This window comes from Drosophila busckii, chromosome 3R, assembly GCF_011750605.1.
Source record: "Drosophila busckii strain San Diego stock center, stock number 13000-0081.31 chromosome 3R, ASM1175060v1, whole genome shotgun sequence".
Classification (NCBI taxonomy): Eukaryota; Metazoa; Arthropoda; class Insecta; order Diptera; family Drosophilidae; genus Drosophila; species Drosophila busckii.
Genome location: NC_046607.1, coordinates 7,907,496 through 7,920,185, shown reverse-complemented (window position 1 = coordinate 7,920,185; position 12,690 = coordinate 7,907,496). Strand labels below are relative to the sequence as shown.

Sequence of the window (12,690 nt, the reverse complement as noted above, 5' to 3'; positions counted from 1 at the left end):
TTATAAAATTCATATAAATTTCTATGATTTTAAGATTGATTATTTTGATTTTTTTATTAAAAAATCTTCATTGAAGGTTATTCTTTGTCCTACATACTTTCTATAACTTACTAAAGGAACCGGCGAACTTTGCCTCGCATTTGTTCGATTACTTTATATAAGCCCAGGGTAATAGTCAAACACTGATAATTAGAATGGCAAATTAATTTATTTTATTTATTAGAGAGCGATATGAAATACTATGTTTTTAGACTAATTTTTCGGCGCAAAAACAAACACGCGAACATGCAACGTAGAGCTTACTTACTTACTTAGGTGGCCACAGCAACCCGTTATCGGGTTACGACATACCTCAAAAACTCCCTCCAGGCGCCTCTGCTTGTGCGCTCCTTATCCAATTCATAACCTCCAGTTTGGATAGGCTCTCCTCCACTTGATTCTTCTTGGTCGTCCCCTTCGTTGGTTTTTGCTTCGAATACCTTTTTCGCTGGATCTACTTCGTCAAAACGAAAAAAAATGAGACGCCTCATTTTTACTTTGACGTATATGTCAACACAGTACTGTAATTTGATATTTTAATTATCTGTTTTTCACTATTACCCTGGAAGGTTTTCCAAAAATTTTATTACGTTCTGACATTTTCCTGTAATTTACCTACAACAGAAAAAAAATTTGAGCCAAATCGGCCCACCCGTTTTCAAGTATAAATTTTTTTTTTACTATAAATTTTTTTGGAGTCCCATTGAATATATATCGAAGTTTAATAGAATTGTAGAATAGAGCTTGTCCGGCTTACATCTTCTCACAGGGTCTAGTAAAAAGCTGTTGGCGCTCACGTATCCATTTGGTGGTAGCTTGCAAAAATTTGAATTTTTAGTTAATAAAGTTTCAACTTGTTAAGCTGCTTACCCCATTTGGAGCCCACGATGACGGGACAGGCAGCATGCTGAGTTTGAGGATCACCATTGCCATCATGCCGCAGATTGTACCACATGACGGCGGTGCCACGCTTGGGAAATATTGCTTTGCCTATGTTGGGAAAGACTGTAGCGCCACCTTGTTCGACATCAGTTAGCTAAGTAATATAATAAAGAATTAAATAATCTGAGAATATCGGAACTACTTACATAGAAGAGCACAGTGGCAATACGATCGCCATTCATTTTAGTCAATTCGGGGGCCTGTAAGATTGCATTTTTTTAACTGTTGCTTTATTCAATGTCAAGTACTTACAGTTGTGGCATTGAAGTAATCAAAGTGCTTGTCGTAATGACCGCCTAGGCCATAGTTCATCACCTGCAGCATTTCAGAGCCGTACATATCAAAGCCAGTCATGTCCGTAATGCGTCGATTGAGACGTCTAGTGAGCTCGCTGTGTGCATCGGGCAACCAGGTGACCTTTGAGGTGCGCGTTTTGACGACATTATTGCGACCGGTTTTGGCATCAAAGACTGTGGCACGCATTAGATTGGGGACGGCATAATATTGTAGCTCCTGAATCTCTTTGGATGTTAGGATATCATGATAAAGCACCATGTAGGGATCCAGAGCAAGCAGCTCCATTTTAATGGGGGCCAAGCGCAGAAATGCGGATGTCGTATGATTGTAGAAACAGTACAAATTGGATTTAGATGGATAACCACCGCGACAGCCAAGCTCATAGGCGCCAGGCTGTGGAATTGAATACTGTGAAGAGAACCATTAGCTGCAGTTCAAGTTGGGTAAAGATAATCAAACCTACTCGCTGGGGCGGTAAATGCGCATTCGTTCTTGTCAGAGCTTCCACTTCCAATCTGCGTTGCAAGAGCTGTGCATTATCTTGCTTAAAAGCAACTGCATTATTAAACACCTGAAGTGCGTCGTTAAAGCGATCTGTTAATAAATACAATTAAATCAAACTAATCCATGCCTTATTTCACTTGCTACTCACTCATTTTGATAAGTGCCTCGCCATATAACTGAAACAGCTCGGCGCGATCCAAGGCCAAGGGACGCGGCAGCTTATTCTTGCCATCTAGCCATTGAATAGCTTGATATATCCACTGGCAAGCTTCGCCAAAGTTCTGTCTATCAAAGTGATGCTTGCCCAGCGCGTACCTATCCAAGCTACTCAAACTTACACTGCAACAAATTTTATTAGCGTTAAAAATAGAAAGCAATTTGTTAATTGATTGCTACGTACTTGTACTGCCTGCCATTGAGCAGACCCGAGCTCATGTCGGCTGCCTTCATATCATAGGTGAGTTGTATGCGATGTATAGACGCCGCTGCTTCCTCCAGATCTGTGCTAGTGGGCAAGTGTTGCTGCATTTGTGGCACATAAGCTGCCTGCTCGTGCCCCACAGGTTGCTCCATATAGAGACGCCAATGTAGCCAATCCTGATGCATGCGACGTATGAGCGCAAAGGCATTCAATGGATTTGATAGATACGACTCCGGTTGCTGCTTGGCTATATCATTCTCCGCACGCATATCCGCAACGTAGCTGCATTTGATTTGGAATAAAGTTGAGTTCATATGCTATACAGGGTGTCACATGTTATTTTGATCAAACGAATACACGAAATATTTGATATTTAATCCAATTTTGGTTCTTAATTCAATTACATCAAGTTTAAAAATGATTAAATAAATAAATGGAGTGAGAACAAAAATTGTAGCCTATGATCACAGCTAGCTCGCGTATAGCACGGAACACCCTGTATATATCGCTTCCGCTTACCTGCGTACGGCTTCAAGTTTACGCTCCAGCTGCGTGGCATAGTTATCCAGATTCTCTATGAGCTTGGACTCCACGTCCAGCAGCTTGACCATGCCTGCCACCGATGTGGAGTGACTTACCTCATTTTCGGTTTGCTGCGCGCTAATTTGCAGCAAAAGCAAACTTAAAGCAGTTGCTAGAATTATCGCCGTGTGCATTCTTATTTGGACTACGTTCTGGCTTCCCCCAGTCTATTGATAAGCGACTCACTTTTGATATCATGCGACAAATTGAAGACGCTGTAGAAACAAAATCCTTTTTTCGCTATGAATTAATCTCTGAAAATTTGTCGCAGCATATAATTTTATTTGAGATATCACAGACAAGATCTAAAAATATTTCTGTGAACAACATTTGAAGCTGTTCACTATGAATGCTAGAAGCTCCAATTTATCGTAACTAAAATAATCCAAATGAAAATTCTAAAATCTTTGGATATTTGACGCAGCATATATATTTATTTGAGATATTTCGGACAAAATCTAGAAGATATTTTTTTTAATTATCAAGTAAAAATGAGAAAGAAAGCAATGTATCGTCTTCTTTCTAAAGCTTCCGCATTTTATAGACATGTCGATTTAATTGTTGAAGGTTATTATTAATTGTTGAAGGTTATGATACTTACTTCCTATAATAATCTTAATACATAATCTATATATTCAGTGGCTTCAACAGCTTCGCCATATAGATTCTCTACATCTTCCGTCACTTACGACGTAAGCCGAAAAAACTGAAATTGGAGGCTTCTTCCAAATGCCTTTTGGAAGAAAAAATACCAAAGGATACTAAAACCATTGCCAACAAGTGGACAAATTAAAGTTGGACGCCACCAACTTTTAAATATACTTTGGCATCGCAGCAAACACACGCATGCACTCACAAACACATACACAAAAAGCTAACGCGTCACAGCTCGTTTTCGCTGTAGCGTCGGCAGCGTCGTTTGTATGAGCGCCGCCCACAACCCGCTGTCTATATTGAAAATGGAAATGTAAAATAGTTCCTAAGTTATTTATCCGATCGTTCTGAATTTTACAATCGGTCGAAACATGACAAGGTAATTGTGATTTATTTCAGAATTTTAAAGATTTTTGTACTGCCTTATATATCGTTTTTTTTCGATTTGCGGGGAGAAATAAAAAAAAATATAAAAGCGTAGTGTCCTGGAGAGCACCTTCATACAAAATTTGGTTGCTCTAGCTCTAATAGTTGCTGAAATTTTGGCGCTACAGACGGCCGGACGGACAGACGGACATGCCTATATCGACCAGCTCGTCGGGCTGATCAAGAATATATATACTTTATGGGGTCTGTCACGCCTCCTTCTGCCTGTTACATACATTTGAGCAACTTCATAATACCCTAATAATAATTTTTTTAAAAATGCCAAAGTGTATAAAAATAAACAATCGATTAACGGTACCGAAGATCGAAAAGATGGGAGCAACCGCTCTTTCTCTGCCATACGAAGCAATCGATTTGCTGTTCTTGCTGATGAAGCTGAAGCCTTAATGGAAATGGACGAACACCTGGATCATCCAGCTCCAGAGTTGAACGAATGTACCATACATACCATCATTTTTATCATTCCATTTGCTATTATAAAAGCATATAATATTTAAACACTTTAAAAATGAACTTTGATTAAGTCTATATGAATCTAAAAGTGTCACGTTTATATGATGCATGTGTTTTATTTTCGTTTTAACTTTAATTAATTTAATTTGCAATCAGTGAAAAGTAAATAATGAGCAAATTCTACGAAAAGAAAGCCCAGTAAGGTGTGCACTCAAGTAAATGCTATTATTTTGCTTCGTCGAGCAGATTGATCGATGTTGAGTAGTTTTTGATAAGCCCAAATAAATTATTTGTGTACCTTTTAGTACTGGCCAAATTCCAAACTAAGATTATTGGGCTATTGAAATGTATAAATTACAAATCGGATTAAAACATGACTAAATCATTCTATATACTTTTAAAGTTCAAAAGAATAAATGATATGCGAGTAAATTATTCATATTCATATTCAAGAGGAACTGTTCTTGCTTGTTGTAAAGCTATTTGACTGCAATTAGTTACTACTTATAAAAACAAACAAAAATTATAAATTTATTTTAATTCCACACTGTATGCAAGTTAATTAAATACAATAAAGGAGAGGCTGTTTATTTTTTAGGGTTTGTGATTGCTTCTAAATTAAACAATAAAAGCGATTTGCAATTTCACAGAATTTTAAAATTATAATAATACTTTAAGGCTTCCATTAGACTTTCATTGTTTACTTAAGAGTGAGCATGAGTATATATATTCCAAGAATTAAAGCTTGTCCGGCTTACATCTTCTCACAGGGTCTAGTAAAAAGCTGTTGGCGCTCACGTATCCATTTGTTGGTAACTAGCAAAAATTTGAATTTTTAGCTAATAAAGTTTCAACTTGTTAAGCTGCTTACCCCATTTGGAGCCCACAATGACGGGACAGGCAGCATGCAGAGTTTGAGGATCACCATTGCCATCATGCCGCAGATTGTACCACATGACGGCGGTGCCACGCTTGGGAAATATTGCTTTGCCTATGTTGGGAAAGACTGTAGCGCCACCTTGTTCGACATCAGTTAGCTAAGTAATATAATAAAGAATTAAATAATCTGAGAATATCGGAACTACTTACATAGAAGAGCACAGTGGCAATACGATCGCCATTCATTTTAGTCAATTCGGGGGCCTGTAAGATTGCATTTTTTTAACTGTTGCTTTATTCAATGTCAAGTACTTACAGTTGTGGCATTGAAGTAATCAAAATGCTTGTCGTAATGACCGCCTAGGCCATAGTTCATCACCTGCAGCATTTCAGAGCCGTACATATCAAAGCCAGTCATGTCCGTAATGCGTCGATTGAGACGTCTAGTGAGCTCGCTGTGTGCATCGGGCAACCAGGTGACCTTTGAGGTGCGCGTTTTGACGACATTATTGCGACCGGTTTTGGCATCAAAGACTGTGGCACGCATTAGATTGGGGACGGCATAATATTGTAGCTCCTGAATCTCTTTGGATGTTAGGATATCATGATAAAGCACCATGTAGGGATCCAGAGCAAGCAGCTCCATTTTAATGGGGGCCAAGCGCAGAAATGCGGATGTCGTATGATTGTAGAAACAGTACAAATTGGATTTAGATGGATAACCACCGCGACAGCCAAGCTCATAGGCGCCAGGCTGTGGAATTGAATACTGTGAAGAGAACCATTAGCTGCAGTTCAAGTTGGGTAAAGATAATCAAACCTACTCGCTGGGGCGGTAAATGCGCATTCGTTCTTGTCAGAGCTTCCACTTCCAATCTGCGTTGCAAGAGCTGTGCATTATCTTGCTTAAAAGCAACTGCATTATTAAACACCTGAAGTGCGTCGTTAAAGCGATCTGTTAATAAATACAATTAAATCAAACTAATCCATGCCTTATTTCACTTGCTACTCACTCATTTTGATAAGTGCCTCGCCATATAACTGAAACAGCTCGGCGCGATCCAAGGCCAAGGGACGCGGCAGCTTATTCTTGCCATCTAGCCATTGAATAGCTTGATATATCCACTGGCAAGCTTCGCCAAAGTTCTGTCTATCAAAGTGATGCTTGCCCAGCGCGTACCTATCCAAGCTACTCAAACTTACACTGCAACAAATTTTATTAGCGTTAAAAATAGAAAGCAATTTGTTAATTGATTGCTACGTACTTGTACTGCCTGCCATTGAGCAGACCCGAGCTCATGTCGGCTGCCTTCATATCATAGGTGAGTTGTATGCGATGTATAGACGCCGCTGCTTCCTCCAGATCTGTGCTAGTGGGCAAATGTTGCTGCATTTGTGGCACATAAGCTGCCTGCTCGTGCCCCACAGGTTGCTCCATATAGAGACGCCAATATAGCCAATCCTGATGCATGCGACGTATGAGCGCAAAGGCATTCAATGGATTCGATAGATACGACTCTGTTTGCTGCTTGGCTTTATCATTCTCCGCACGCATATCCGCAACGTAGCTGCATTTGATTTGGAAAGTTGAGTTCATATGCTATACAGGGTGTCACATGTTATTTTGATCATATATATATTTAATCCAATTTTGGTTCTTAATTCAATTACATCAAGTTCAAAAATGATTAAATAAATAAATGGAGAGAGAACAAAAATTGTAGCCTATGATCACAGCTAGCTCGCATATAGCACGGAACACCCTGTATATATCGCTTCCGCTTACCTGCGTACGGCTTCAAGTTTACGCTCCAGCTGCGTGGCATAGTTATCCAGATTCTCTATGAGCTTGGACTCCACGTCCAGCAGCTTGACCATGCCTGCCACCGATGTGGAGTGACTTACCTCATTTTCGGTTTGCTGCGCGCTAATTTGCAGTAAAAGAAAATTTAAAGTAGTTGCTAGAATTAACGCCGTATGCATTCTTGCTTGGGCTACGTGCTGCTGCCAACTGTCAACAGTCGAGCAGTTGGCAATTGCTTCTGATGTTGACAGCAGATAAAAGTTAAGAAAAGTACACGTTTAGGTGCAGAAAATACTTTGAGCAATGAAGAAAGACCGTGTTGTTTTTATTGTTTTGGCTTCCCCCGGGCAATTGATAAGCGACTCACTTTTGATATCACGGCACGCAAAGTTTAATTACGCGACAAAACTGAAGACGCTGCCAATTTAACAAACAATTTATATTTTTAGTTTTGCTTTCTGCTTTTCTTTTAGCCGGCTAAACGGTCTGGTCTTATCGCAAACTGATTAATCAGCATAAAAACAATAACAATAAGCATTTCAACAAAGTAATCAAAAATTTTAAGTCAACTTTATTTTTAATGTGAAAATTTTGTAAAAATGAATGTGACATTTGCAAAAACCGCAAATAGATCGGACGAGAACGAGGACAAAGTAGACAAGGATGAGAAAGATGCATACATTATCCTAGCACCGGACTCAAATCTGCGACCGATTATGTTTCTCTTTTATACCGTTGAGACGATCTTCAATATGTTCTGCATGGCTTTTCATATCAGTGGATTTATGAGCGTCGATCTCGAAATGCTGCCCTGGGAGAAGCAGATGATTCACTACTTCTATCTGGTGACCTTCTATGTCTTTATGGTGCTCACTCTATTCCAGAGCATCAACATCTGTACGGGACATATTCCATCGCTTTGCATGGAGATCTGTAAGGCGAGCGCTGCTTCATTTGCTTTTACCGTTATTGCCGTGACGACCATGTGGGATGCGGAGCGAGACTTTCACTTGCTGTACAGGGGCACAGAGCCCGAGGAGGGTGTCTACCAGAAGGATGAGCCAGTGCATCCGTTTTTTCACTTCATGCGCTCGCAGTCAATCGCCTCACTAGCCTGTGGCATCCTCTATTTGCTGCATGCCACAATACTCATTGATATTAAGATTACCGCCTACTATATGCGCAAGGCCGAGGGCGAGTACCTGCCCCTGCGTCTCTATGTATTCGGCGAGCTGGTGCAGGACCGTTTGGAGAAATACGAATGGTTTAGAGACTTCTCATCTAGCGATCAATTGCATATTTAAAATACTATGAAAGCGGAGCTTTCTATATACCATGCCATGCGGCAATCTGTTATCTGCTTTAACCATGAATGAATTCATTGTAAAGCTTTGCGGAAAACCTAAAAACCTTTTTGAATAAAAAACAAATATGCTGCATACAAATCCCAAGCATTGCCGCCCACCGCCCACTTGTTGGCAAAGGTACTCACTCACTCACGCGGCTTTAAATTTTACACTTTTATGGGGTGGACAGTGGGCAGCGGTGTCGTCGTCCTCTCTGTCCTGTCGTTGATATCGGCTTAACTTTGCCATAAAACTGTCAGCGTCACGCGTGTAGTGGACCCAACAGGGAGGGCCGGTAAAATGAAATAAATTTTACAGCCAAATGGGCAGACTTGCTAACAAAAAGGCCCCACACATACAGAGACAGATAGACTATTAGAGAGAGGGATGTGTGTGTGTGTTTGGCAAATCTAATGCGGACAACAAAAGCACCTGTGACCTGTTAAAATGTCAACGTTGTACCCCTGAACTTAAATACATGGAGCACTTTAAGCTCGACTTAGCGGCATTTTTTTTGTCAGGAACGTTACAGAAATCTCTGGAGATTTTAGTTTGAAATTGTAATAAAATCAGTACTTAGATAGTTTTGTTAAGTAGAATATTAAGTTACAGTGACAAGGAGTTGCTACCATTCATAAAATCTGTGCTTTATTCAAAAGAGGAAGTCTATATTCTTTTTACAATGTGCTCTTTAAATATAATAGGTAAACGATTCCACCATATTAATATAAATAATTCTAGTTTCTCCACACTTTGGAGGTCCTAAAGGCCTGATCAAGAGGCTTTTTATACACTTTGACATTTTTGTAAAAATGGAAAAAGGGTATTATGGAGCTTGCTCCAAATGTATGTAACAGGAGAAGGCAAGGCGTCCGTCCGGCTGTATGAGTGCGTGTTTCTCAGCAACTATAAGAGCTAGAGAAACCAAATTTTATGTAGGTGCTTCTATATCCAGGACACTACGCTTTTATTTATTTATTTTTTATTCCCTCCCCCTCCCCCACAAATAAAAAAAGATATATAGGCACAGTACACAAAGGCAATCTTTTTAAAAATCTGAAATTAAATTACAAATTGGATAGTCATGTTTTTTGAAAATTTCAGAACGATCGGTAAATAGTTAGGGAAATTTTTACATTTCCATTTCATATAACAGCGGGATGCACGCGACGCCGCCATACAAACGACGCTGCCGACGCAGCGGCGGGCGCCCTGCTGACGCTACAGCGAAAATGAGCTGTGACGCGATAGCTGTTTTGTGTGTATTGTTTGTGAGTGCATGCGTGTGTTTGCTGCAAATGCCAAAAGTATATTTAAAAGTTGGTGGCGTCCAACTTTAATTTGTCCACTTGTTTCCTTTGAACTAACAGACATGATATTTACTAAAAGATAAATGAGGAGCTCATTGCAATGGTTTCCGAGTCTTTCCATATTTTTTTGCTGAGTTTGTGTTGGTATGTAAAGTTAACATACCTTACTAAATGAGCAATGATTATTGTACTTTTTCATTGTAATTTGTTTTTATTGGCTATACACATTATATTCATATTATAACTTTTGTTCTTGGTTTGACTACAATGCTTAAAATGTTCTTGATTTAAATACTAAAGTATTAATGAAATAACTAAAAAGTCTTTCCATCTTTTTCCAGTGTATCTTTTATACTGCAATTATATTTAACTAAGCTATGCACTTTGCTTTCAAATTAAGCAGACACCACATAATTGAACTTGTTTACAAAGGTTTTTTAAATATTTATAAGCCCATGCCGCAGCTTTATATGGTATTGAAGGTATAAAAAAATAGTCAGGTACGCATTATTTGAATAAATTTGAACAACCAAACTTAACTGTTACTTCCTTGCTTCAACTATCTTTTCTACTCTGAACGTAATGCTATCCACACATATATTTCTATAAAACGAAGCGGTACTTTAAATTACTCGAGCTTTCTTCCGTCATAATTCAAATGGAGCTTTTAATTTCTAACATATTATTGGAGTGCCTTGGTTTGAAACCTTTGGTGGATTCTATGTTACAGCTTGATGATTGTATTCCCGGATCCGAGTAGCCATCTCTCTCTCTCTCTTCTCTCTCTTCTCTCTCTCTCTCTCTCTCTCTCTCTCTCTCTCTCTCTCTCTTATTTGTTGAAGCTTCAGGTTTAGTTGCTTTCTCTTGCATTTTATCCAGGCTTGGTCCTGGCAAGGTATTTGACGGTTATGTCAGTTTGTAGCCTCAAATGTTGTTCATCAATTAAATACCATCAATCATCTGCAGCGAAATCAATGACAACGTTAAGTATACGCCGCATAGACGAGCAAACATGTCATGTTACAAAATGTTGTTTAATCTGAAATGCCAAGAGCGAGCACAAAGCGTTGACAAGTTATATGAGGGTAAAGCCAAAAAATATTATCAGAGTAAAAATCAGCTTTGAGCAAAAGCTGTGTTGGCGTATTTGGCAAATGTCTGGACGCTACCACGCTCTCCCTCCCTCTCGTTGTCTTTGGACCACTTAAAGCATTAATTTTGATTGAGCAAACTTAACGCATTACCTTTGCTCTCATATCAATGGCGCTGGCTATTAAACCAAAGCGTTCAAGTTGCCATTCGAAGCTGTGAAAAGTTTGGTTTGGTTTATGGTCGCTGGCCGCTAAATTCAAATCAAGTGGAAATAGAAACAATCAAGTAGTTGTTGAACAAAACTATTAAGAGGCGCCGCGCCGCATATCTTTACGACAATCTCACACTACGCGCTTGCCCCTTACCAAGGGGCATTAGAAATCAATGTACAGCACTGCAGTTATGATTATTACAGTTGTGCTAAAAGTTTGCTGCTCGCCGGCGAAGGTTTATGCAAATGCTTCAAGCATAAACGCTGGGCAAACAGTTCATGGAGCTGGAGCTGGAGCTGGGGCTGGCTCGCTAAAAAATGCTTATGACTTGTGTAAACAATTTGAGAGCACGCTGCGCTGCTCCATTTACGTGTAGGTATGCGCCGGCCCAGCTAGAGCGCTCGAGTAAGGAAAGTATCCTGATAGCTGCTGCTCCATAAAACGAGCATATTTTATGTATAAAAGTAACTTGCACGATAAGAGAGCGTGGACTGCTGCCTGGCTGGCGTATGTGACTTCCGTTTGTCCTTGCATGTCCTTACACACACACACACACTTATACTATATGTATATGAGCTTGGACACGCTGTTTGCTTTTACACATTTTTATGCATTTTCTTAGCGGGCATTTTTATGCCCGCACACGTTTTCTATTAAACATCAACGGCTGTCATTTCCGCTCGCCCATGTTTGATTTTCGCCAATGGATTTGGAAAGTCTCAGGCAGCAGCTGTTTGCCCAGCGTTTAATTGAAACTGGGTCAAGCGCGCTCATTAATCAACGTTCGTTTGACATTTGCTCAATTTGCATTTCGCATTTAAGACAATTATCATGTTGAGACAATTATTCTTTGTTAGCAACGAAACGAGAGTTAGAAAGCTTCTAATTGAAACGACAAAGGTGGCATTAATCTTCATAAGCCTGACAAGTTCATTAGAATAACAAACACGGCATTGATCTATCTGACTGCCAACCAACCAACCACCCCCACTAGGGTGGGGGGGGGTGCTGGGCTAATTAAAAATGTAACACGCAACTTAAACCGCTTGCAATTTATCAAAGGACATTACAAAAAATAAGAAGCGTGCTCACAATTTTTTGCGCGCTCACATAATTTTTTTGCAAGGCGCTGAAGCGCGGCGCGTATAATGCGCATAATTTCTATGCCACGTTGGTCACCACGCGAAAAGTAAATGCGACCTTTGGCAAGGCGTCAGAGAGAGGCACAAACATGGCGGCGGTAGCAGTTTTGGCAATGTGCAGAGCCAGAGGCCCCCCCCCTCTCCAGGCCAAGGGCTCACGAACAAAAGAGGTATACGCGAAAATAAAACCTATTACCGGAATCATAATTATCTTTTATGGCCGCGTCTGTCATGACAACATTATGGCCGGCAAAGGCTGTCGCTGCACAGTGGGTGATTTGGCACTATTAGCGGTACTACAAATTAATTGCTTCTAAAGTAAGTTAACATATTTTTAATAAGGATTTTCAAAAAATATTCAGAGAATTTATATAAAAATATATAAAATGTATAGCACAAAAAATATTTAATTTATATACATATTTTTATTAATAAAAAAAATTGCTTATGCTAATTGACTATTTAGTTGGTCCATATAATAATATTAAACAAATTATTACTAAAACAGTATTTGAAATTGAATAGCTTTTATCAGGGACCGTAACGGTTATAGCTTTTGTTATAAA

At 39.5% G+C, this 12,690-nt stretch overlaps 3 protein-coding genes across 3 annotated transcripts; 1 reads left to right on the top strand and 2 right to left on the bottom strand.

Moving 5' to 3' along the window:
- Nucleotides 1-734: 734 nt before the first annotated feature.
- On the bottom strand, nucleotides 735-3,128 carry LOC108604749 (prolyl 4-hydroxylase subunit alpha-2). Its single transcript, XM_017994336.2, has 8 exons — nucleotides 2,723-3,128; nucleotides 2,183-2,485; nucleotides 1,931-2,121; nucleotides 1,742-1,872; nucleotides 1,234-1,686; nucleotides 1,128-1,181; nucleotides 910-1,075; nucleotides 735-854 (listed from the first exon to the last, which is right to left on the bottom strand). Exons 1-8 carry the CDS (start codon nucleotides 2,917-2,919, stop codon nucleotides 793-795), a joined length of 1,557 nt encoding a protein of 518 aa, XP_017849825.2. The 5' UTR covers nucleotides 2,920-3,128; the 3' UTR covers nucleotides 735-792.
- LOC108604750 (prolyl 4-hydroxylase subunit alpha-2) lies at nucleotides 737-7,161 on the bottom strand. The gene is made up of 9 exons (XM_017994337.2): nucleotides 7,005-7,161; nucleotides 6,484-6,786; nucleotides 6,232-6,422; nucleotides 6,043-6,173; nucleotides 5,535-5,987; nucleotides 5,429-5,482; nucleotides 5,211-5,376; nucleotides 5,111-5,155; nucleotides 737-809 (listed from the first exon to the last, which is right to left on the bottom strand). The coding sequence occupies exons 1-9, from the start codon at nucleotides 7,094-7,096 to the stop codon at nucleotides 793-795; spliced, it is 1,452 nt and encodes a 483-aa protein (XP_017849826.2). The 5' UTR covers nucleotides 7,097-7,161; the 3' UTR covers nucleotides 737-792.
- A 411-nt stretch (nucleotides 7,162-7,572) lies between these two features.
- Nucleotides 7,573-8,455, top strand: LOC108602465 (CG34432). Its single transcript, XM_017990589.1, has one exon. It carries the CDS (start codon nucleotides 7,622-7,624, stop codon nucleotides 8,324-8,326), a length of 705 nt encoding a protein of 234 aa, XP_017846078.1. The 5' UTR covers nucleotides 7,573-7,621; the 3' UTR covers nucleotides 8,327-8,455.
- The last annotated feature ends 4,235 nt before the right edge of the window (nucleotides 8,456-12,690 follow it).

Coding starts and splice junctions, on each gene's coding strand:
- LOC108604749 (XM_017994336.2), bottom strand. CDS start 2,919: ATGCACACGGCGATAATTCTAGCAACTGCTTTAAGTTTGCTTTTGCTG. Junction 1,687..1,741: donor CGCATTTACCGCCCCAGCGA/GTAGGTTTGATT, acceptor TTCTCTTCACAG/TATTCAATTCCACAGCCTGG. Junction 855..909: donor CATCGTGGGCTCCAAATGGG/GTAAGCAGCTTA, acceptor AATTTTTGCAAG/CTACCACCAAATGGATACGT.
- LOC108604750 (XM_017994337.2), bottom strand. CDS start 7,096: ATGGTCAAGCTGCTGGACGTGGAGTCCAAGCTCATAGAGAATCTGGAT. Junction 5,988..6,042: donor CGCATTTACCGCCCCAGCGA/GTAGGTTTGATT, acceptor TTCTCTTCACAG/TATTCAATTCCACAGCCTGG. Junction 5,156..5,210: donor CATTGTGGGCTCCAAATGGG/GTAAGCAGCTTA, acceptor AATTTTTGCTAG/TTACCAACAAATGGATACGT.
- LOC108602465 (XM_017990589.1), top strand. CDS start 7,622: ATGAATGTGACATTTGCAAAAACCGCAAATAGATCGGACGAGAACGAG.